Raw genomic sequence first — 26,968 nt, forward strand, 5'->3', positions numbered from 1 at the left:
AAGGTGCATTTTGTGGTTGGGGGGATGCGGGCAGTGCTGGCATCATGTGGCCTACACCAGCTGATGCCAACACACAGCCCCACTTCCCAAAACCCTCCGTGACTAGGTGCAGTTTAAAATTGGAAGTGGGCACCGGCACTCGGAGTGAGGCTGAAATTTCCCCCCACCGGTTGCCGTTGCCCACTCCCAATGCCCTAAGTGTGCATTTGTGTGGAATGTTGTTTGTGGAAGTGTTTAATGTGCAAATAAAATTGGGGGGTAGGCTGCCACAGGACTGCGGAAATGGGATCCATACTTCAGTTACTCCTAGGATAAAAGGAAAAGCGCCGTCTTCTTTTCAGGACGCAGGACGATGAGGTGCCAGTCTCTTGTGTGCCCTCCTTTCAATGAGGTGCCAGTCTCTTGCTCGTCCTCCTTTTTAAGTCCAATCCTGAGAGGCTCCTGCCTTGACGTGACAATCACAGACAAATTGGTTTATACAAACTTTTATGAAAACTGAAAATGAGGACGATTCAGATTCACAAAAATCAGCAGAGGAAGTTTTCTTTAAAATCGTGCAGAAATGCCATTATCCCATAATACGCCTCAAGAGAGCTGTTGCTGCTCTGGCACCACTGGTCCTCTCCAAACGGCTTACTCTCATGGCCCAATCCCATCAAGCCACTGGCAAAACAAACATCAGCGACTTGTGACTGTGATGTTTGTGCTTTGCCTTTATTTTGAAGATACACAAGTTACTCAGAGCACGGATGAAGGTTCTAATGCAGTTTGAGTATAAATAGCTGTTCTTATTATTCGATGTTAACACCATTGCTTAAAAAATGAAAGGTCTGTACATAAATTCAATCACTCTGGAATAAAACCATACTTTCAGACCCTGTAGAGACACAAGTTATTCAGTACCAGCCAAATACAAGACACCCATATTATACATAAATAAGAGCCATGGCCATTCGGGGCAGGGAGTGCAAACAAGTACTATGAAGAAATAATTAGAAAAGTGAACAAGATTATAAAGAGAGTCACATTTACAAACACAACCACATTAAACTTGAAATGTGACGCTTTACAGCATTTAAGGACTGTCTGTCCTCTGCAAAGGCCCTACGGCCATGGGGGCCCAAACGTCAAGACACAGAGCGACTAACATGGAGTTCCTTTCCAAACTAAACTAAGCCAGAATGATTCCACTACTTGAAAGTTTTTGTGTTTTCAATTCAATTCACATTTACACTCTAATTTACTCACAAGGTCATACACCAATATAATCACCATTTATTGCATATCATTTGAAAGATGGCGCATTTTCTTCATACTTTTTTTTACATACAAATAATTTAAAAAAGGAAAAATATTCCACACAATAAAATTTTAAAATGTTTAATTTATAGTTGGAAAAATTACATCTTAATATGACAAGCCCATTCCAATTTTTAAAATGGCAAAATAGGCATCTATGTAATACCACAGGCACACTATAGGCAGACTGTTACTATGCTAGAGGCTCGAGCCACAGGTACACGCTGTGGTATACATCTTCATGTTTAAAGAACTGTAAGCAGCGCAGCACAGCTCAGTTATAGAATTATCAACTCTCCTTTGGTCTTTTGGTAACATAAATACATTTATATTAAATGGGGAATAACAAAAGAAAAAAAAACATTAAAAAAGCGCGTTTGTCCTTTTCAAATACCAACTTCTCAGCTGTAAAAGAAAAACAAAAAAAAAAAGCTAATTTCTTCAATAGCACAAAAACGCTATTTCAGAGTTTGGACAGGACAGTGTTCCTCCTGAATCTTATTACTTTTAAATATATAGTTAAGTTATTCACATGTATACACTTATGTCCATAATAAAGTGGGTGTGGGGAGAAGGTTCCTGGCTTTGTCAAGCAAATACAGTTTTAGTGATCCCTTGTGCGCAGTGGTCATTGGGGGGGGGAATCTCCATGTATAAAGGTGCCATTTGGTTCACATCAATCATCGGACAAATCCTGGACAAAGAGCACTTCTGACCGACTCAGACCAGCCTCCTTCAGCGTTGGGGGATTGGGACGGTCCTCTGTAGGCAGGCAGGGAAGTATTCTGCGAGGAAAGTTGGTTACTATCTGAAACTTCTCTGGAGTTTCTTTCAGGGAGAACAGGAAATCATAAATTACCTGGAACAGTAAGAGCCATAGAAAAGAAAATGAAAACGCTTTGTTTCTGTACATGTGATAAAAAACACAACATTTATTACAGATGCAGTCCCACAAGGGATGATGTAGGTGCTCTAACACCTTTGGCAACATGCTTTGATTTCAGCAGACACCGTTACCTGCTCCAGGAGGGATAAAACCTCCATTGGTCTTGTATGTTGTTTTTTTAAGCCAGGGGTGTCCACCCTTTCTATCTTCAGGGGTCAAAGTACAGCGTGAAGAAATCAAAGGGGGTGGCAGAGGGCCAAGGTGACCGATCTGGAGGAGGGTCTCTCTCTTGTTTAGTAGAGTGGTTCTGGCTCTCTACTCCCTATGTGTCCTAAATAAGAATCTGAAGCAAATATACTGTTGCTTTAGTAGCAAATAAAACATTTTAAAGACGCCAGCCTTTGCTGTGCTGCCATGTCCTGTGATTTAAGTTAAAAGGTTGGTTGAAAAAGCTCTGCATTCCTGTGATAGTCCCAACTTCATAACTAGCTATGGGGATACAACTTGAAAGTTGTAGTTTAAATTAGTTTCAGTTCTTACATAAATCTAATTCATTGTTATTCTGCTATACATGTACTGTGCAGTTTTAAGCAGCAATGCTCGTATTGTTTAAGAAGTCACACTTCAATTAATGTGAAGACCAAAAAAACAAAACACACAGTGTGGGAAGCCCTAAGTTAACAAGGTTTAATTGGAGACGAAACTCATTTTCTTGGTGTTAATGCTTATGTATTATTTATTATTTCCTTATTTAAAACAATTTCCACTTTTGTCCACTTTTTTTTTTAATCCAGTCCCAACAATGCTCAAGTTAAATTTGACCTGCTCCTATGTTTGAAATAAGTAAAAGCACTTTAAAAACGCATTTAAAAAATCCTAAACGTCATCAGTTCTAAAAGTTAGGATCTTCAATAGTGTAGGTTAAGTCAGAATGGGGTCAACAGATCCAATAAGGCACAATACTGGGTCAGGATTTGAGGACATTGTAAGGATTAAAACTTTAAACCAAACGTAAAACATAACATACACATCACTGTCTCCAGAAACGGGCTTACCTTCACTGTTCTGCAGACAGACTAAGAGCTGCCAGTATCTCCTCATGATATGCAGTCCTTGTGTACAGTTAACCCCTTTGCTGAGGAATTCATTCAAGGAATCCCCTCTCTCTCCTCAACCACATATCCAGCAAAAGACAATCGATGTGGTAGAGATGGACCTTGGGATTACAAGCAGCCCTGCAAAGTGGCAGAATTCACTGTTTGTAATACCAACGGTCTATGTTCTAATCCTGACTCTGGTCATAAACGGGGAGTTTGTGTGTGTGTGTGTGGACTGGGGTAACATCCGAGTGCATCCTTACCAAAGATATTCAGACTTTAAAGTATTACCTCCACTGAGATTGCTGGGTTAATAAGTGGCCTTAAACTGGTCTCCATTTGAGTGACTGTGCCCTACAATGATATGGTGCTCTGTCTAGGGTGGGTTACTATACTACCTTGTGGCCAGCGATGCAGGATATGCTCTGACTCAAAAGACTCTGAGCTGGAATAAGATGATTCAATAACTGGTGAAGTGGTAGAGCAACCACACATTTATTTACAATAAAATGCTTCTAACACCACAGATGTACAAAACATGCAGAAAAAGAAACACAACTCTTTAGTTCCATAATTAAGTGGCCTACTTAATGCAGTGCAGGCCAGTACTACCAGATTATGTATATCAAACCTTTTCCAAGTAAATAATCATAAAGTATAAACCTTATTAAATGCCAATAGCTTCAAAAAAGCGTACCAGATAACAGTGTTCCATTTTTATAAGGTGTTAATGCAACAGCTGTATTTTTAGATTATTAATTACAAACAGACATGAACCTATGATCTGTGACTATGCAGTATCACTTAATTATTTGACGGAAAGTTTAAAAACAAATGTTAAAAACCGAACATTTTAATAAAATTACACAAGCCATAAAATTACCAGTTACATACCGTTAAAGACTGTGTAAACAGGAATCTCCGCTCTACCCGTGAATCATTGGGGAGTTTAAAGACAATAGTGACAGTGTCTGGGTCGTCAATAGATGGCTCTGGTGGAAGACATTCAGATTTCCGTTCCTTCTCTTCTTGCAAAGTCTAAGATGATACATCAGTCAATCATATTGTCTTATCTGATTCAACACACACCCCAGAGCAAAGGAATTCCACTTTTGATAACTTACTTGTAATATTCTATATTGATACACAGAATGAATATCCTAAATTAAAAACCTTTCCAAACATAGAGAGAATATTTAGCAAATCGTAATTGTTTGCAAAATTCATTCAATAAATTGCTTCACCTCCTCAAGCAGTAACAACTTCACACATTTGCCAGTCTCCCAACATCTTGCTTGGAAGGTATTTTTGTCCATTTCTCCTTACAAAACACGGTCTGCTCTGTGATGTTTGTAGGTTGTCTTGCATTAAAAGCCCACTTCAGGTCCTATTACAGCATTTCAACAGAATTCAAGTCAGGCCTTTTCTTGGCCTGGCCATTGCAGGACATGGAACTACTACTTCCTAAGCTGTCCCTTAGTGGCTTCACATGAATGTTTAGGATCACCGTCTTGTTGAAACATCCACTTTGCGGTCAGCTTGACTTTATACTGTGGTACAACAGCATCTTGGAATTTGAATTATGACTACATATATCCTGAACCAGTTATCTGTGAGAACTTTGCATTTTCCTAGGAACTTGGGGTTTCCTCCCATAGACCAAAACGATGCCTGTTAGGCTGTTAATGGAATAAATTGACACATCTTGATTATACAGTATCTGTGTATTCACAAGTGTGAATTCTGATAGACTGGCACTACCTCCAAGGATGATGCATCATTCATGATAATTTGATTAACTTTATCAAAAAATATCAATGGATCCACTGTATTCCTCATATTTTGCTTGATGGTATGATATAAGCATACAGGACAAAAGCATGTGATGACAAATGCACAAAGGGAAATACAATAGTGTGCAGAGACTAATGTACACTACTAGAAAAATCCCCCCTCCAACTACACCACTTTAGTCTCTAGTTCTTCTAATAAGCAATTGTAGAACTCCTGCTTCACATCTGTCAGTTTTTTAGTGACTAACTAAAAAAAAAAAAAAAATACACACACACAATCAAAGTACTAGGTTTGTTTACTTTGGTTTGAAACTTAGTCCCATGCAGTAAGAACTTGTTCTTGATGAACACATAAGCATGCAAGACATCCATTACAGTATTGAGCAAGCCATTCAAGCCCTTTAGCAGCTGCAAAATCATATGGATAAATATTTGCACACATATTCAGCATCATTTTTCATTTTTCTTTATTGAATGCAAGTATAAAGCACATCTTGCTTCTCTATGAAGCACACAAACAAATCAAAAGTCTGTTGGAGAAGTGCTGGTGTGCACCACGATGCTTTCATTAACTGCCAGTTAACATACAGTAACCAGTGCATGAAGCGCATACTGGCCTACTTCAAGCTCTACCTGAATGTTTACTTAAAAACTCAGCAAATAAAAACAATATTAAATTGGAACTGATCTGTGCTTTTGAAGAGCATGTGCCTGGATAGTAAGGCATGTCTATAAATGGACATAAGGAAAAATTATGCATAAAATATTTGAAAATTAACTGCAAGTAATAACTATGACAGCCCTAATATATATATACTTCGCAGCGGAGAAGCAGTGTGTTAAAGAAGTAAAGAAAAAGAAAAGGAAACATATTGTATATGACATAACATGATTGTCAAAGTAATTGTTTTGTGTATTTGGCCGCAGTGTCACGAAGTTGTTTTCGTCTAGCTGCATCAGAAAATGTACCACGACGTCTAACACGCCTCCTTTTTAGTGTTTTCTCACAGCTGGGATTGCTGCTGTCATAATGAGTTTGAGTCTACACATATATATCCCCTCCTTGACCCGTCACCTTATCGTGGTGGAGGGGTTTGCGTGTCCCAATGATCCTAGGAGCTATGTTGTCCGGGGCTTTATGCCCCTGGTAGAACCACCAAGGCAAACTGGTCCTAGGTGAGGGATGAGACAAAGAGCGGTTCAAACCTCCAATGAAGAATAAAAACTGTGGACGACGTTTTCCCTTGCCCGGACGCTGGTCACCGGGGCCCCCTCTGGAGCCAGGCCTGGGGGTGGGGATCGATGGCAAGTGCCTGGTGGCGGGCCTGCACCCATGGGGCTCGGCCAGGCACAGCCCAAGAGGTAACGTGGGTCCTCCTCCCATGGGCTCACCACCTATGGGAGGGGCCAAGGAGGTTGGGTGCAGTGTGAGTTGGGTGGTGGCGGGCGGGACCTTGGCGGTCTGATCCTGGCTACAGAAACTGGCTCTTGGGGCGTGGAATGTCACCTCTCTGAAGGGAAGGAGCCTGAGCTAGTGCGCGAGGTCGAGAGGTTCGGCTAGATATAGTCGGACTCACCTCGGCGCACAGCTTGGACTCTGGAACCAATCTCCTTGAGAGGGGCTGGACTCTCTACCACTCTGGAGTTGCCCCGGTGAGGCGCCAGCAGGTGTGGGCATACTTATTGCCCCGACTTGAGCCTGTGCATTGGGGTTTACCCGGTGGGCGAGAGGGTGGCCTCCCTCCCCGGGTGGGGAAGGGTCCTGACTGTTGTTTGTGCGTATGCTACCGAACAGCAGTTTGGAGTATCCACCCTTTTGGAGTCTCTGGAGGGCTATACCTTCTGGGGATTCCCTCGTTTTGCTGGGAGACTTCAATGCTCACGGGCAATGACAGTGAGACCTGGAAGGCGTGATTGGGAGGAATGGCCCCGATCTGAACCCGGCGGTGTTTTGTTATTGGACTTCTGTGCTCGCCACGGATTGTCCATAACGAACACCATGTTCAAGCATAAGGGTGTTCATATGTGCACTTGGCACCAGGACACCCTAGGCCTCAGGTCGATGATCGACTTTGTGGTGTGTCGCCGGACTTGCGGCCATATGTCTTGGACACTTTCGGGTGAAGAGAGGGGGCTGTCAACTGATCACCACCTGGTGGTGAGTTGGCTTCATGGTGGGGAAGATGCGGTCAGACCTGGTAGGCCCAAGCGTGTTGTGAGGGTCTGCTGGGAGCGGCTGGCAGAGTCCCCTGTCAGAAGTAGCTTCAACTCCCACCTCGGCAGAACTTCAACCCGTCCCGAGGGAGGTGGGGACATTGAGTCGAATGGGCCATGTTCCGTGCCTCTATTGTTGAGGCGGCTGACGGAGCTGTGGCCGCAAGGTGGTGGTGCCTGTCGTGGCGGCAATCCCGAACCCGTTGGTGGACACGGTGGTGAGGATGCCGTCAAGCTGAAGAAGGAGTCCTATAGGACTTTTTTGTCCTGTGGGTCTCTGGAGGCAGCTGATAGGTACCGGCAGGCCAAGCGGAACGCGGCTTCGTTGTTGCTGAGGCAAAACTTCGGGCATGGGAGGAGTTTGGAGAGCCATGGAGAATGACTTTGGACGGCTTCGAGGAGATTCTGGTCCACCGTCCGGCGTCTCAGGAGGGAAGCAGTGCAGTGTCAACACCGTATATGGTGGGGATGGTGCGCTGCTGACCTCACTTCGGGCGTTGTGGGTCGGTGGGGGAGTACTTCAAGACCTCCTCAATCCCACTAACATGCCTTCCAATGAGGAAGCAGAGCCTGGGGACTCTGAGGTGGGCTCTCCCATCTCTGGGACTGAAGTCACCGAGGTGGTCAAAAACTCCTTGGTGGCAGGGCCCGGGGTGGATGAGATACCGGAGTTCCTTAAGGCTCTGGATGTTGTAGGACTGTCTTGGTTGACACGTCTCTGCAACATCGCATGGACATCGGGACAGTGCCTCTGGATTGGCAGACCGGGTGGTGGTCCCCTCTTTAAAAGGGGACCGGAGGGTGTGTTCCAACTATAGAGGGATCACACTCCTCAGCCTCCCTGGAAAAGTCTATTCGGGGTTCTGGAGAGGAGGGTCCGTCGGATAGTCGAACCTCGGATTCAGGAGGAACAGTGTGGTTTTAGTCCTGGTCGCGGAACAGTGGACCAGCTCTTCACCCTTAGCAGAGTCCTGGAGGGTGCATGGGAGTTTGCCCACCGGTCTACATGTGTTTTGTGGACTTGGAAAAGGCATTGACCGTGTCCCTCGGGAATCCTGTGGGGGTGCTCGGGAGTATGGGGTACGGACCCCTGATAAGAGCTGTTCGGTCCTGTACAACCGTGTCAGAGCTTGGTCCGCATTGCGGCAGTAAGTCGAGCCCGCTTCCAGTGAGAGTTGGACTCCGCCAGGGCTGCCCTTTGTCACCGATTCTGTTCATAACTTTTATGGACAGAATTTCTAGGCGCAGCCAGGGTGTTGAAGGGGTCGGTTTGGTGGACTCAGGATTGGGTCACTGCTTTTGCAGATGATGTTGTCCTGTTTGCTTCATCAGGCCGTGATCTTCAGCTCTCTCTGGATCGGTTCGCAGCTGAGTGTGAAGCGGCTGGGATGAGAATCAGCACCTCCAAATCCGAGACCATGGTCCTCAGCCGGAAAAGGGTGGAGTGCCCTCTCAGGTTTGGGGGGGAGATCCTGCCCCAAGTGGAGGAGTTTAAGTATCTCGGGTCTTGTTCACGAGTGAGGGAAGAATGGAGCGTGAGATGACAGGCGGATCGGTGCGGCATCCGCAGTGATGCGGCTCTGCATCGGTCTGTCGTGGTGAAAAGGAGCTGAGCCGTAAGGCAAAGCTCTCAATTTACCAGTCGATCTACGCCCTACCCTCACCTATGGTCATGAGCTATGGGTAGTGACCAAAGAACGAGATCGCGAATACAAGCGGCTGAAATGAGTTTCCTTCGCAGGGTGTCTGGGCTTTCCCTTAAGGATAGGGTGAGAAGCTCAGTCATCCGGGAGGGGCTCAGAGTAGAGCCGCTGCTCCTCCGCATCGAGAGGAGTCAGATGAGGTGGCTCGGGCATCTGATCAGGATGCCTCCTGGACGCCTCCCTGGTGAGGTGTTCGGGCACGTCCAACCGGGAGGAGGCCCGGGAAGACCCAGGACACGCTGGAGGGACTATGTCTCCCGGCTGGCCTGGGAGCATGGGATTCTCCCGGAAGAGCTGGAAGAAGTGGCCGGGAGAGGGAAGTCTGGGCCTCTCTGCTTAAGCTGCTACCCCGACCCTACCTTGGATAAGCGGAAGAGATGGATGGATGGATGGATGGCGTCGTACCACTGAAATACAGTGGTGTGAAAAACTATTTGCCCCCTTCCTGATTTCTTATTCTTTTGCATGTTTGTCACACAAAATGTTTCTGATCATCAAACACATTTAACCATTAGTCAAATATAACACAAGTAAACACAAAATGCAGTTTTTAAATGATGGTTTTATTATTTAGGGAGAAAAAATCCAAACCTACATGGCCCTGTGTGAAAAAGTAATTGCCCCTGAACCTAATAACTGGTTGGGCCACCCTTAGCAGCAATAACTGCAATCAAGCGTTTGATAACTTGCAATGAGTCTTTTACAGCGCTCTGGAGGAATTTTGGTCCACTCATCTTTGCAGAATTGTTGTAATTCAGCTTTATTTGAGGGTTTTCTAGCATGAACTGCCTTTTTAAGGTCATGCCATAGCATCTCAATTGGATTCAGGTCAGGACTTTGACTAGGCCACTCCAAAGTCTTCATTTTGTTTTTCTTCAGCCATTCAGAGGTGGATTTGCTGGTGTGTTTTGGGTCATTGTCCATTTGCAGCACCCAAGATCGCTTCAGCGAGTTGAGAGAACAGATGGCCGGACATTCTCCTTCAGGATTTTTTGGTAGACAGTAGAATTCATGGTTCCATCTATCACAGCAAGCCTTTCAGGTTCAGAAGCAGCAAAACAACCCCAGACCATCACACTACCACCACCATATTTTACTGTTGGTATGATGTTCTTTTTCTGAAATGCTGTGTTCCTTTTACGCCAGATGTAACGGACCATTTGCCTTCCAAAAAGTTCAACTTTTGTTTCATCAGTCCACAAGGTATTTTCCCAAAAGTCTTGGCAATCATTGAGATGTTTCTTAGCAAAATTGAGACGAGCCCTAATGTTCTTTTTGCTTAACAGTGGTTTGCGTCTTGGAACTCTGCCATGCAGGCTGTTTTTGCCCAGTCTCTTTCTTATGGTGGAGTCGTGAACACTGACTTTAATTGAGGCAAGTGAGGCCTGCAGTTCTTTAGATGTTGTCCTGGGGTCTTTTGTGACCTCTTGGATGAGTCGTCTCTGCGCTCTTGGGGTAATTTTGGTCGGCCGGCCACTCCTGGGAAGGTTCACCACTGTTCCATGTTTTTGCCATTTGTGGATAATGGCTCTCACTGTGGTTCGCTGGAGTCCCAAAGCTTTAGAAATGGCTTTATAACCTTTACCAGACTGATAGATCGCAATTACTTCTGTTCTCACTTGTTCCTGAATTTCTTTGGATCTTGGCATGATGTCTAGCTTTTGAGGTGCTTTTGGTCTACTTCTCTGTGTCAGACAGCTCCTATTTAAGTGATTTCTTGATTGAAACAGGTGTGGCAGTAATCAGGCTTGGGGGTGGCTACGGAAATTGAACTCAGGTGTGATACACCACAGTTAGGTTATTTTTTAAACAGGGGGCAATTACTTTTCACACAGGGCCATGCAGGTTTGGATTTTTTCTCCTAAATAATAAAAACCATCATTTAAAACTGCATTTTGTGTTTACTTGTGTTATATTTGACTAATGGTTAAATGTGTTTGATGATCAGAAACATTTTGTGTGACAAACATGCAAAAGAATAAGAAATCAGGAAGGGGGCAAATAGTTTTTCACACCACTGTAAGTACGTACATCGGTTTCGGTCAGCGCAGGGAAGCTGTCTACCAAATTTCGTGAAGATGGGGCCATAAATAAGAAAGTTTAACATGGCGAACGTTGTCGACCGTTATGACTGGTAAGCGTAGAATTTCAAAATGAAACCTGCTTAACTTTTGTAAGTAAGCTGTAAGGAATTCAAATTTCAGCCTTCTACCTACACAGGAAGATGGAGAATTAGTCATGAGTGTGTCAGGCAGTGAGTGAGTGAGGGCTTTTGCCTTTTATATATATATATATATATATATATATATATAAATATAATCACAGTTGTAGTGTATCACAAGTTTACATACACTAAGTTAATATTTGGAAACATTGCCTTTAAAGTGTTTAGCTTGAGCCAAACATTTTGGGTAGACTTGCAAAAGCTACTTAAGCTGTTGGAAGTTTGGCCCATTCTTCCAGACAGAACTGGTGTAACTGGGACAGGTTCAAAGGCTCCCCTGTTCGCAAATGCTTTTTCAGCCCTGCCACAAGTTTTCAATCAGACTGAGGTCCAGGCTTTGTGATGGCCATTCAGATACCTTGCCTTTGTTGTCCTTAAGTTGTTTTGCCACAAGTTTGGTGGTATGCTTGGAGCCATTGTTCATTTGAAACACTCATTTGTGACTGAGCTTCAGCCTCCTTGCTGAGGTGTTTTTTTTTTATAAAAGATGACCCTTAAGGGGAGTAGGTAAAGGGAAGATAGAAGTGAAGCCAGGATAGAACCTTGAGAGACGCTGTGTGTGAGACTAGCTGGCTGAGAGAAAATCCCATCTATGTTATCAGACATAGATCTACCTTTAAGGTGGGATTCAAACCATTTCAATGCACAGCCTTGAATACCTACTTCATCCTCAAGCCGTTTTAACAGAACTGCATGGTCCACTGTGTCAAATGCTGCACTGAGATCCAGTAAGACTAAGATTGCAGATAACATACATCTACTTTTTGACTCCAGTTAGGCTAACAGGCTATCACAAGCTAATTGGGAAGTTGCCTAAAGGCTTGACATCATTTTCTGAAATTTGCCAAGCTGTTCAAAGGCACAGTTACCAAAGTATAAGTAAACTTGTGAAACACTGGAATTGAGATAAATTCAATACAAATCTTTGAACATTGTTGGAAAAAATTACTTTTGCCCTGTACAATGTAGAGTTATAAAGTAAGTTTTAAAAGAATTCACCCTAAGTGTATGTAAATGTCTGGTTCAACTGTAGGTGCAATCCCTTGTAAAAACTGTAAATGAGGAACCCATCCATGTGTCAATATTACCTATTGCAGGAGGCACAAAAGCTGTTAAAAAGCAGAAGGCCCATCATAAAAACACACAAAATGTAAAGCTAACAACATTTTAATGTGCAGGCAAATCTTTGTCATTTTCGTAAGAATGCACTAAATGAAATTCCACTAGCTATGCACATTTGTCACCACACCTTATTGTTGCTGTATGTGTTTTTGCTTGATTGCAGAATTTCATAAGATGATCAGTTATGTTTCCTTTATTCCTTACATCTACATAACCTTTGAGAAATGTAGCATATTCCACACTTTTTTCAACATTAACTGTCAAACAAACAAACAAAAAACATGTTGCACAAAGTGCAAATTCCTAAAACAAATAATTATAGTAAATGGGGTTGGAATGCACTGTCATTATTAAAAACTGTAGAGCAGACAGTACTAACAGAAGTTCAGGCTCTTACCCGTCGTCTCCTTTCTTCAGCTAGTACAATCTGACGAGCTGCTTCCTCCTCTCTCCTCTTTTGCTCCTGCTGCTCCTTTTTCTTTCTGTCTTTCTCTTGATCAGCACGTAGTGAAGCCTGGTATGCTTCATCTTGCTGCTGTCTGAGTGCTTGCGTCTGGTTACGTTCCTCTCTGGGAATGAAGAATACCGCAAAATAGTAAAACTAACTTTATGTGTAAGTTCAAAACCAATACACTACTCCAAGAGAAGACCACTTAAAACACTAAACCAATATATTAAGAATATATGTAACTCTATGTCCAAACTTGTAAATTACCTACAATGTAAATATAGGAAAAAGATTACATCTGATTGCAATGTAAATTAGTTTAAAAGAATGCCTAATTGCCTACAGAATTAAGATAAACTAAACAAGCAGGGCACAGATTCAAAGACTCCACATACCTTTCTAGTCGCTCAGATACTAGGTATGTTTGATTGGCCTCCATGATAAATGTTAGCTGATTAATTAGATCCTCTGACTGAATCACACCCTCTAATCTACCAACAACTGTCATCTTCCGGTCTTTCAGCATAATCATGGCAAGGAAAGGGTAGGTGTTTTCTCGCAGAGCCTGGGACACTGACGAGCAATGATAAAGACATGAATGACATTACAACATAAATATTAATATGTACATACAGACAAAACAGTGTTATGTACTGTGCTGCTGCTGCTGCTGTATGGAATGTGGAAGTGCATCACTGACATTGTGTTAGTGCAAAAAGAAGCTGCAAGCTTGGGTTATATGCACATTGTGAATAAGTAAAATACAGAATATATTTTAGAAACTCCAGCTTCTTGGAACAGCTATTGGATAATTTACTAGTATTATCCATGATGTGTCTCATTTCTAATTGTAATTAGTTAGAATAAAAAAAAGAAATGCTAGCTTACTACCATATTATGAACGTAAGAAGGCGGTGACATTTGCTGGGTTTCTTTATACTCAACAACTAAAACTAAGTGGGATGAAGAACAACTGTGATGCATATAATGCAACTTCATGAAGTATGTTTTGATAATAAATATCTATACACTTTGTTTTGGTGGCTCATAAATGTCTGAGAGTGTGAATCTATTGCAGTGTGGTATGCTATTACTTTAAAATCAAAGTCAATCATAAAAGTAACTATCTTACAAAGAACCATTTAAATATTTTACAAAAATCACCCTTTTAAACAGCAATGAAGGCTGTGTCCAACATTCATTCTACTGCCTAATCTCATACTAATACTTGTTTATTATGTATGTATATAAATAAGATCAAATTATATCATTTGCATAGTGCTAATAACAGTTACTCCTACTATAAACAAACAAAACTATTAACACTGTATACTGTTTTTAATAAATTCCAAGTACACAGTCATGTGACATAATAATGACACAACAAGAAAGAAACCAAGATCAGATGGATAATTCATAAACCTATAAATCACGTAACAGTACCTTAAGTATTCAGATTCCTTTTTTTTAATAAAAAAAAAAATACATTTTGTGATGTTGAAGCATTATGCTAAAATTGTTTAAATGTATTATTTCCCCATATAAAACAACACTCAATACCCCAGAATGTAAAAATATGATAAGAATCTTAGCAAATTTATTAAAAATAAAAAATGGAAATATATTGACAAGCATTCAGGCACTTTGCTATGATACTTGCAATTTGGCTAAGGTGCGTCCCATTCTATTAATCACCATTAAAATGTTTCTATACCTTGTCTGGAGTCCACCTGTGGTCAATTCAGTTGATCATGCATGATAAGTAAAGGCACACACCTGTCTATATAAGGTTTCACAACTGAATGTGTATCACAGCAAAGTCGAAGGAAATGCCTGCAGAACTTAAAGATTGCATCCTGGCACAGATCCTGGGAATGCTATAAAAATGTTCTGCATCACTGAAGATTCCCAAGAGCACAATGGCCTCCACAATTCTTAAATTGAATAAGTCTGGAAAAATCACAACTCTCCACAGAGCTGGCCGTGCAGCCAAAGCAAACAAATGTGTGAAAAGGGCCTTGGTAAGAGAGGTGACCAAGAACATGATGTTCACTTTGGCTGAGCTCTAGAGAAACTGTGTAGTGATAAAAGAAACTGACAGGAGGGCAATCATCACTGCAACACTCTACTAATGTGGGCTTTATAGCAGAGTGGCCAGAGAACATGTGAAAGCCTGTTTGAATTTGGTGAACAATGCAACTTAGAGGACTCTCAGACTATGAGAAACAAGATTCTCTGGTCTGGTAAAACAAAGATTGAACTGTATGGTCTCTATTCTAAGCATCACATTTGGAAGAAACCAGGCACTGCTCATCACCTTTCACATTACCATTCTAGCAGGGAAGTATGGTGGTGGCAGGCAGCATCATGCTATGGAGATGATTGTCAACAACAGTTCTTGGAAGACTAGTCAGTGTTGAAAAAAAGCTGAATGTAGCAAAGTACAGAGATATCCCTTAATGAAAAGCTGGTCCAGAGCACCCTGGACCCAACAGTGAGCTGAAGGTATACATTCCAACAGGCAAATGACCTTAAGCACAAAGCAAAAACAACACAGGAGTGGCTTAAGGTCAACTCTGTGAATGCCCTTGAGTGGCATAACCAGAGCCCACACTTTGAACACAATTGAACATCTCTGGAGAGACCTGAAAACAGCTGTCAATTGACTGTCTACATTCTACCTGACAGAGCTTGTGAGGATCTGACAAAAATGGCGGAAAAAGGCTTGTTGCGTAATACCCAAGAAGTCTCTAAATGCTGCCAAAGTTGCTTCAATGAGGTAAAATGACTTCAATGAGTAAAAGGGTCTTAAAACTTGTGAAAAGAGAAAAAAACAGAAATAAGATTATTTTAATACATTTGCAAAAATGCCTACAATCCTATTTCTGCTTTGTCATTTTTGGGTATTGAGTGATTGATGAGATAAAAAAAAATGAACTTAGCAAGAGGATGCAACACGCCAAAATGTGTATCACTATATCACTAACGTTCCAAGTGACTTGGACTGAAATGTTGCCTGGCAAAGCAAGAGTTTCCATTTTTTTTCTCTTATTATACCTTAATATCTAGAGTGTCAGTCTCACAGGCTAAACCAAATCAGGTAATAGCCTTTCACAGCCATGGATACTGTCTCATTCATCTCACCTGTTCACTCCAGACACAAAGATTGACAGACAGTATGATGGGCAAATGAAATTTACTTCAGACAATGCCGCTGCAGCTTTCTGCTCTAACAGGAAAATGCATGGTTAGATCATACTGTTTTTCATTCTCCCTATGGGGATTGTGCTATATGCCTTTCGATTATTTCCATCCTTTTCCATCTACTTTAGTTACTAACAGGTCTTTATTTATGGGAGCACTGCAGCAATATCAGAAACAGCTGCATTGATTAACCCATTAATAACTGTACAGAAATATCACACAATTCTTGTGGACATTGTCTTTTACTTGTGCGTCTGCTACGGGGTTCGGGTAAGGAATATAGTTCATTATGTAAATAGTGTTTACAGTTCCTTTGTATATACAAATGGTTTATTTGTTTGTAGATTTGTGTTTTGTGTTGTAGTCTTTTCTTAGTTTAATACATTTTCTAATTATTCTTTCATTCTGTTAGTAGTTGATTTTCTGTATGGGTGAGGACTGTAAAATCGATGCTGTATTGGCCAGCTTCAAACAAGATCATTAAGACTCTTTTTGGGGCTCAAGTACTGTGGCATCTAATTCAAATATTGTAACCAGTTGTTACACTGGTACGTAACTCTCCAGTACAGGATGATATATGAATTGAGCTTTTTGTAAATCATTCCATTATTGAATTCTGGGCAATGCTAACTCCAATAAAGTTTTGAAACAATGATATTGTCTAACATGGAATTCTAATTAAATGACCAGGGTGACCTTAATCAAACTGGTGCTTCATGTAAGATTATGTACGAGAAGGTGTTTGAGACTATGGCTGCAGGAGATCTTATAAGTAGCTTCTCATGAAACTAATCCATTTCATGGCACTTTAATTTACAAAGATTCTTGGAGACCGAGAGAAAATGTAGGACGTCACCTGTAAATATTTAACATGCATTAAAGTTGAGAAGTCATGCCATCCAAGTAGTAGTACACTATCCATTTCTTTAATGATATTTGCAATGGTCATGTTGTTACCAGTTCTGAGGTTTGGGGACCAGAATAACATAACCAGTCTGCACTAACTGCTTCAAACAGAAATTCAAGTGCATTTGCTAATGGATGTGGTTATCTTTTATGAGGACAGGTAATTTCAAACTTTAACTTGCCTCAAACTGGTTTACCTCTGACAGTTGCGATATACCATTGTTAGGATATCCTAAATTTATTGTCCACTAGATTTGGCAGAGACTATGTGCTTAGCACATCTGCCAGCTTGTTTTGAATAATGGGTCAGTATTGAAATAAGTATTAAACTCATCAACATTTTTTTCAAAAAAGATATTTTCAATGAGACTATTCATATGAATTTCTCACCAGACAATTGTATTAAGTCAAGAAATTCATAAATATAAAGAATTTGAAACATTAAAGGCCATAAATAAAGGTATGTGTAATGACGTTGAATGACACAAATAAAAAGTATCGAATACACTAAGAAATAGCAGCAGTACACCAAAGCAAAGAACCAGCAAAAACCCATAAGTAGTTAGAAAGTAATTCCAGCTCCTATTGAGCAAACTGATATAAGCTGGGTAAGTACATAGTGATGGGCTATAAAAAGGGGTTTTCCTACCAAGGTGTCACACAAGAAACATCTCATAATGGGTAAAAGAAAAGAGCTCTCTCGAGACATTTTGTAACCTGATTGTTGCAAACCATGTCAATGGAACTTGTTACAGGCATATTTCAAGACTTCTGAATTTTCCAGTAAGCACCTTTGGGGCCATTACCCATAAGTGAAAGGAACATCACTCCACAACAAATTGGCCACAAACTGGAGCTCCTTGCAAGATTTCTGACCAGGGAGTCAGAAGGATAGTCAGAAGAGCAGCCCAAGAGCCAAGGACCATTTGGAAAGAGCTCCAGAAAGACTTGGAGGCACCAGGTACACTTGTTAGAGAAAACAATAGGCAATGGACTCCACCAGCATGACCTCTATGCACGCTCACCCCACAAGACTTCATTACTGAAGAAAAGGCAGGCTGAAATTCCTTTAAAATTTGCTACACAACATCTGGACACGTCTATGAAATACTGGGATAATGCAGTTTCTTATCTCATGGTACTGGCAGACTTCTCTAACTGAAGAAACGATGAATGGTACCATGTACCAAAAGATTCTTGAAATGAATCTGCTGCTATCCACCAGGGTGATGAGAATGAGATGTCTTTCTGGAAGGTCCACCCACAACGATCCAAAGCATACAGCAAAATAAATACTCAATTGGTTTCAGAGAAAGAAAATCAATAAGTTGTTAAAATGTCCCAGTCAATCACTTGACTTAAATCCAACTGAACATTTCTGGAAGGTACTAAAGATCAAGGTTTACAAGAGAGTCCCACCACCCCGGAATTTTCAAGAGTTTAAAGGCAAACCACTTTATAAGAATGGATCCAAAAAAAATAAAATAAATAAATCACACCTGAGAACTACAGACGACTGGTTTCTTCATACAGGAAGCATCCTGAAGATGTCAATACAAATGAAGGCTTCTCCACCAAGTATTAAATTGGTGTCTTCAATATTTTTTCCCTGTGTCATTCCACTTTATTACACATAACTTATTAATGTCTTTAAATGTTGTAAATCATTTATATTTGTGGATTTCTTGAGTCAACAATGTCTTGCGAGAATTTCATATGAATAGCCTAATTAAAAATACCTATCATATTGTGCTGCCATCCATCAGAAGGTGGACTAACCCTACATCAATGTCAACAATAAGTTATGCATGCCATCATTAACTCCTTCACTAATCTTCTATTATTATGGATTACTCGGTTATGTGGAATAGTGCTGGTTTCTGCAGGTGTTACATACAGTATGCAAAAGGGACTCTGCTCTGTTGGGCCCTTGAGCAAGGCCCTTAACCTGCAATTGCTGAGCGCTTTGAGTAGTGAGAAATGTGCTATAAAAATGCAAAGAATTATTATTACTAGCAGTAGTATTTGATGATACATGATATCCGATATGGTGTTCCACAAGGCTCTATCCTGGGCCCGCTGTTATTCTCAATCTACATGCTTCCGTTAGGTCAGATTATCTCAGGGCACAACGTGTGCTACCACAGCTATGCTGATGACACACTGCTGTACTTATCAATAGCTCCTGATGACCCTGATTCTATTGATTCACTAACAGAATGTCTGACTAGTATCTCAGAATGGATGAATAGTAATTTTCTCAAGTTAAATAAAGAGAAAACTGAAATTTTAGTGATCAGCAATAATGGATACAATGAGGCTATTAGAAATAAACTGGATACATTAGGATTAAAAGTCAAGACGGAGGTAAAAAGCTTAGGGGTGATTGTTGACTGTAATCTGAATTTTAAATCACATATTAATCAGATCATTAGAACAGCATTTTTTCACTTAAGAAACATAAGTAAAGTTAGACCGCTTATATCACTGAAAGATGCTGAGAACTTAGTTCACGCGTTTGTTTTCAGTCGACTAGATTACTGTAACGCACTCCTCTCTGGACTACCCAAAAAAGATATAAATCGTTTGCAACTAGTGCAGAATGCAGCTGTTAGAATCCTAACTAGGAAAAGAAAATCCGAACACATTTCTCCAGTTTTAATGTCATTACACTGGTTACCTGTGTCATTCAGGATTGACTTTAAAATTCTGCTTATGGTTTATAAAGCCTTAAATAATCTCGCCCCATCTTATATCTCGGAATGTCTGACACCTTATATTCCAAATCGTAACCTCAGATCCTCAAATGAATGTCTCCTTAGAATTCCAAGAACAAAACTTAAAAGAAGTGGTGAGGCGGCCTTCTGCTGCTATGCACCTAAAATCTGGAATAGCCTGCCAATAGGAATTCGCCAGGCTGATACAGTAGAGCACTTTAAAACACTGCTGAAAACACATTACTTTAACATGGCCTTTTTATAACTTCATTTTAATCGTAATTTAACTTAATCCTGATACTCTATATGTTCAATCTCCTCAAAATAACTATTCATGGTGGCTCTAAAATCGGTACTGACCCCTACTCTCTTTTCTGTTTCTTTTTCCGGTTTCTTTGTGGTGGTGGCCTGCGCCACCACCACCTACTCAAAGCTTCATGATGCTCAAACAATGATGGGCGGATTAAAAGGCAGAAGTCTACGTGACCATCATCATCATCAAGCCCTTCCGTGAGAATCCTAAATCCAAAGAGGACGGTTTCATTTATATTAGGTAGAATGCCCAGAGGGGACTGGGCGGTCTCATGGTCTGGAATCCCTACAGATTTTATTTTTTCTCCAGCCGTCTGGAGTTTTTGTTTTTCTGTCCCCCCTGGCCATTGAACCTTACTCTTATTCGATGTTAATTAATGTTGATTTATTTTGTTTTATAATTGTGTCTTTAATTTTTCTATTCTTTAATATGTAAAGCACTTTGAGCTACTGTTTGTATGAAAATGTGCTATATAAATAAATGTTGTTGTTGATGGCCATTTGTTGTCTGATATGCTTTTTCTTTTGAGACTGTCAGTGTGAAACTGTGTTTATGGGACCAAATGACTGTTTGAAACCATCTGCTTTCTAACATCCAGTGACAGAAAGAGAAGAAATAAAAATGGTAAAGGATTATACCACTAAAGCAATGAAAACTAAAAATATAGCAATAAATCTGGAAGAGTCAGGAAGTGCAAATGAAGGTCAATCCCAGCTAAAAAAAAATAAACAATGAACATGTACACAGGAAAAGTGTGCTAAACTGACACCAAGGTCTTACAATGTTTTATAATAACACCTATTTTTGAAATATAGTAGAAGTAAATGTTGAATTTGAACATTTACTAAATATTGAACAATTGAATAATACTAAACACAATACAAGAAGTACCTACTCTGTAGAAGTAGAATAATTTGTATGATTTAGTTTCTACCATCTCTATTTCAAAGGACAGAAAAGTAATATTTACCTCTGTATCCTTCTGGTTTGGCAGTGGAACATGCCCAGAACAGCATTCTAGTATTGACAAAGTTGACAACTTCCTCTGTACATAATGTATTTCTGTAAGAATTAGGATAAAGAAAGAGCAATAATAGCAAACTGTTAAACTGATAAACTACTGATAAATATAAAATATAAAACATGATGGAAGAAGGATATCCTAATGCCAGATAAATAAGTTTACATACTGTATTTTATACTTAACACCTTCACCTTGAAAAAGCGTTTCAAAACATACTACATTGCTCCATTCAGTGTGCTTACATGTACAAGCATAATCAGGTTAAGGTGAACAAGGCAGAAACCTGGCTTCTTAATAATCCACATTTACACGCAAAAGTAATCTTCTGGAATTCTCTTTTGGAAAAACTATTCAACGTTATTAAACTAAGTAGAAAAAAAAACAAAAAGAATGAAACTTCATTATCAGCCACTATAAATCTGAAAAAAGCACAATGGCTATGATTATTTTCTTGCATTTTTACAAATTAGCACTTTTTATGAGTTTTATGTTACCAAATAGCACACAGCAAAATCTTTTCTGCTTGGCTATGCGACTGAGCCCTGCAATGGACCAGCATACCAGTATGTGTGCTTCTTGCTTTACATTCAGTGCTGCTGAAATTGTAGTAATGCTGACATTTTTACGTCAATAAGATGCATTAGGAATTATTTAACAGGTAATCTGACTACTTAATGCACATTACTTTTAACATGTGAACCTACTGCTCTATGGTTCGGGTCATCAACATAAATTTATCAATTTCTAAAATATTGAGACAGTTTATTTTAAGCCAGGAGTACAAATAATGCGATTGTCTAAACATTTACCTCTGGAAATATATTTTGGGGATTCTCTTACCTATGGCTACCAAAAGCATGTGCAAAGCAAATACATGGCCGTTTAGTAATGAGGTGTCTGTGAATAAGTGGGTTATTGAAGGGCATTTAAACGCACTGACAGCGTTGCCAATTTAAATTATGTCCTTAAATTCATTCGTCTCTCCCTCTATCCCACTTACACCAATTATATGTACTGGGGAAGAGCACAGATAAAAAGGCAAGGAAAATGGATCATTTTTTTTAAACCTCACGAAATGTAGTTGGAAATATTATGTTAAATTACATCAAAATGATCGTTTAAGTGATAAGGAATGTAGTATAATTGTAAATAATATTGACCTAGAAAATGAATCAGGAATTTAATACTGCATTATGTTAAACAGAGGTAACTGGTTGATCCGGAGTCTAAATTTTGTACTGTTGCCTCAGAGTGAAGCATTATTATCAGGAAATCCTACCTTCAGTAAGCGTGAAATTAAAAGAAACAAAATGGAAAATGCAGAGAATACTAACCTCACAAAAATTTAAGACAGATACACATTTCCAAAATCATAACTTAAGCATCAATATCCCTTTTGTTTGACTCATTTTCTAGTTTTAGGCATAATATATTAACTACCCAATTGCCAAGTTCCTGACAATTTTGACACTTGTTAACTATTATGTGCACAGCTTATTCTAATAACGTTAAAAATCAAAAGTGTTACCAAAAGGTTTATAATATCTTCAAGTGCTAGGCATTCTTTGCAAATATTATCCAACTACACGCTAGAGTACTAGAGTGAATGAGCTACATGCTGTTGAAAAATGTACATCAGGTTTGGATACATTCCAAAGATACATTCAAAGTATTTAGAAAAAATGTGGCATCGAAGAAACTTGCACCATCTTTCAATGAGGACTTTATTTACAGCACTACCAATACCAAAAAATAAATACCTGTTAATGTATAAGGTGATCCTTATTTTATTCACTACTCAGCAGCATAATTTGAATTGATCCATATTAAATTAAATGGCACCAAGTTAAGCAAGGACATGATCAGAACAGATGCTATATACACACAAGTTTTATGATTTACACCTTTTCAAATGGTCATAATGTATGTAACAGCGTAATAGTGCGTATGACGCATGCAGGTAATAACTTTATAGCAGTGAATAAGCAGCTAGTCTTAATTCACTGCTTGCATGCAGCTCAGGTCACACTGTAACAGCGCTAAAATCAACAGATAGCCTACGCATATATTTACAGTGACAGAACAAAGTTATCTAGGGGATCGAAGTGACCCAAACCACCATTCTGACTAATTTACTTGGTACTTTGTCCGCACTTGACTCTGCCAACGGAAGCTTGCACCACAGCTCAGCTTGGCCCTAACAAGACACACAGACAAGAAAAAGGCTGACATGAGCACCAAAATGAGTTAATGTGAATACAGAATAAAGGCCGGCACTAGCAATTTTACAATGTTGTTGCTCATGTTCAAACCACAGATAGCTACTGTTTCAAGTAATAGCATTTGGTTTGATCTGCCATTGTTATTTTTTTAAACACTATGAGACTGTGAATTAGGGAGATTTGGCCATTATTTGAAGTTTACAACACCACCTCAATGTTATCAGGCGTTAGATAGACAACAGAGTTTCAATTTAAAGGTTAGACATAAAATACTTTTGACTATAGTCAGAATAAAATTAATTTTAACTGAGACACTACTCGGCTCGACACCACACAACATTTCCCCCTACAATAAACAAAGTATTCACTTAGTTTAAAAATGTAATGTTAATGAAAACAGTATTTTTCTTGAGGTACTATTTTTGATTATGGATGGCTGAACTACTGTTCTTTTTCGACATTTTCAATGTGTAACAGCCTCCAAAGCTTTTGAACAAGTTCACTTTCTCAAAAAGAATGTACTTATTTGTAAGTGGGGACATTTAAATTTTAGTGCATCTTGAACCCAACTTCTGGAATCAAGATTATTATAAAATATCAATACTTTTCCTATCATTGTATTAAAGCTGGGAATTTCAGGGTTGTGAAAAACCTACTGGTAGATATTTCATCAATGTGATAACGGAAATTCTCAGCATATGAGGTTTCAAAACAGCCTTCAAGTGTTCCTCCTGAAGTGAAATAATTGTGAGAAATACAAATATAAAACTACCTCAGCTTGCCTGGCTGCCTGGAACTTCAGTTGCTTTTGTCAAAACAAAGAGGTGTTGTCTTGGTGTAGGTCAAATAAATTTTTCAGTTTCTAGATTAACAGAAAGATTTACTTTTATATACAACTGTAATGGAAAAAATAGTTTATAGTTTATTAACTACAAGTGCAGCTAAGGGGCCAACCACATGAGTCAAAGGCATTGTTTCCAGACCCCATGTAAATCTACAAGAGGACCTGTCAAACAATTTATGTGCCTTATCTATCTGCATGTCTTGAGGTCACTAAAGTTGAACAATGATTTTGTGTCTATTTAAGCTCTTTGTGAGAAAACAGTTGTTTAAAACTGGTTATACTTTAACAGAACTACTTTGGCATGTTTATTTGTAAATTAAATTTTGCTTTTTTAAAGTTGGATGTGCATTTTTCCTTTTTCTCAGTCTTACTACATTTTTCATTTCCACTGTTTTTCAGGTTATTCCGCAATAACAGAAATTGTAAATCATTCTAAATTGTATGGTTTCATTTTACAAATTGCATATTTTAGTCAAGACCTTGCTACATTATTGTGATAGTGTTTATAAACTTTGCCTTGCACTAAACAGATGTCAACATTTTGAAACACCACCTGACCTTTATTGAGACATATATTATATACATTATATAACAAGCGTGTATATAAAATTCTGATAAAGCTATAATTACTATTTGACAACAGTAAGAAAAAAGTAACAATTTCGTAAGTGGTAATTATTACTAATAGTCTGGTTGAAGTAAAACAGGAAAACTACAGCAGTCATAACCTATTATTTTTCACATTCTTCTGAATTAAATGACAATCTGTCTTTCACCACCCTTCCATATCATCTCATAGAAAAAAATGCATAAATCTGCTAAACTTATATAAAAGACATACCGACAGAATTCATCAGTGTCCTGATGTTCATCTCCGTGAAGATAAACCAACAAAAATCTGAGCTCACGTTTGGCATCATTTAATGCCTGTAGGGGAAAAAATACATCTACAATGACTATTTAACAAGGTAACTTATTTAAAAAACACAGTCTTAATATTAGTATATTATTCATAATAATACAGGGTGGGCCATTTATATGGATACACCTTAATAAAATGGGAATGGTTGGTGATATTAACTTCCTGTTTGTGGCACATTAGTATATGTGAGGGTGGAAAACTTTTTAAGATGGGTGGTGACCATGGTGGCCATTTTGAAGTCGGCCATTTTGGATCCAACTTTTGTTTTTCAATAGGAAGAGGGTCATGTGACACATCAAACTTATTGGGAATTTCACAAGAAAAACCAATGGTGTGCTTGGTTTTAAAGTAACTTTATTCTTTCATGAGTTATTTACAAGTTTCTGACCACTTATAAAATGTGTTCAATGTGCTGCCCATTGTGTTGGATTGTCAATGCAACCCTCTTCTCCCACTCTTCACACACTAATAGCAACACCGCAGGAGAAATGCTAGCACAGGCTTCCAGTATCCGTAGTTTCAGGTGCTGCACATCACGTATCTTCACAGCATAGACAACTGCCTTCAGATGACCCCAAAGATAAAAGTCTAAGGGGGTCAGATCGGGAGACCTTGGGGGCCATTCAACTGGCCCACGACGACCAATCCACTTTCCAGGAAACTGTTCATCTAGGAATACTTGGACCTGACACCCATAATGTGGTGGTGCACCATCTTGCTGGAAAAACTCAGGGAACGTGCCAGCTTCAGTGCATAAAGAGGGAAACACATCATAATGTAGCAATTTCACATATCCAGTGGCCTTGAGGTTTCCATTGATGAAGAATGGCCCCAATATCTTTGTACCCCATATACCACACCATACCATCAATTTTTTTGTTCCAACAGTCTTAGAGGGATCTATCCAATGTGGGTTAGTGTCAGACCAATAGCGCTGGTTTTGTTTGTTAACTTCACCATTCACATAAAAGTCTGCCTCATCATTGAACAAAATCTTCTGCGTAAACTGAGGGTCCTGTTCCAATTTTTGTTTTGCCCATTCTGCAAATTCAGTGCGCCGATCTGGGTCATCCTCATTGAGATGCTGCAGTAGCTGGAGTTTGTAAGGGTGCCATTTGTGAGCAGCTAATATCCGCCGAAGGGATGTTCGACTAATGCCACTCTCCAGTGACATGCGGCGAGTGCTACGCTGTGGGCTCTTGCTGAATGAAGCTAGGACAGCCACTGATGTTTCTTCATTAATGACAGTTTTCATGCGTCCACATTTTGGCAAATCCAATACTGAACCAGTTTCACGAAACTTAGCAAGCAGTTTGCTAACTGTAGCATGGGAGATGGGTGGTCTCGTAGGGTGTCTTGCATTGAAATCTGCTGCAATGGCCCGGTTACTGCGTTCACCAGACATCAAACTTGTAAATTTGTAAACTTGTAAATAACTCATGAAAGAATAAAGTTACGTTAAAAGCAAGCACACCATTGTTGTGAAATTCCCAATAAGTTTGATGTGTCACATGACCTTTTCCTATTGAAAAAACAAAAGCTGGATCCAAAATGGCCGACTTTATAATGGCCACTATGGTCACCACCCATCTTGAAAAGTTTCCCCCCTCACATATACTAATGTACCACAAACAGGAAGTTAATATCACCAACCATTCCCATTTTATTAAGGTGTATCCATATAAATGACCCACCCTGTATTTCAGTAGCACTTCATTAACCAGTATGTAACAACCACTTATTCCTATGCTTGCAGACTAAAGAAAGTTTTTTTTTTTTTTTTGTGTACTCACCTGGCTATATGTTCCCTGATAGAACACTGGATGTAATCGACCATATTTTTCTTCAAAACTATTAATAAATGATACAACATCTCCTATTGGATCTGTAACACGTGCACGAGGATCTGGCCTTATAAACCTTAATGCAAATCTGTGGAAGAAAAACCACACAAAAAGAATAACCTCATCTGACAATCTATACTTTTATAATTTATTTGCCCCAACAAAAGCTAAAAAAAAATTCAATAA

General features: G+C 39.7%; 1 protein-coding gene across 1 annotated transcript in view; it reads right to left on the reverse strand.

The window, feature by feature from the left end:
* Positions 1 to 1,364: 1,364 nt before the first annotated feature.
* Positions 1,365 to 26,968, reverse strand: part of faf2 (Fas associated factor family member 2) — a 67,664-nt gene continuing 42,060 nt past the window's right edge. The window contains exons 5-11 of the mRNA XM_039774135.1: positions 26,732 to 26,870; positions 24,858 to 24,943; positions 20,897 to 20,988; positions 13,182 to 13,359; positions 12,736 to 12,907; positions 4,177 to 4,320; positions 1,365 to 2,158 (exon numbers count right to left, since the gene is read on the reverse strand). Of these exons, the coding sequence (XP_039630069.1) occupies positions 1,976 to 2,158; positions 4,177 to 4,320; positions 12,736 to 12,907; positions 13,182 to 13,359; positions 20,897 to 20,988; positions 24,858 to 24,943; positions 26,732 to 26,870 (994 nt within the window). The 3' untranslated portion in view covers positions 1,365 to 1,975. The remainder of the gene's footprint in view (positions 2,159 to 4,176; positions 4,321 to 12,735; positions 12,908 to 13,181; positions 13,360 to 20,896; positions 20,989 to 24,857; positions 24,944 to 26,731; positions 26,871 to 26,968) is intronic.

Source organism: Polypterus senegalus, chromosome 13, assembly GCF_016835505.1.
Source record: "Polypterus senegalus isolate Bchr_013 chromosome 13, ASM1683550v1, whole genome shotgun sequence".
NCBI lineage: Eukaryota > Metazoa > Chordata > Cladistia > Polypteriformes > Polypteridae > Polypterus > Polypterus senegalus.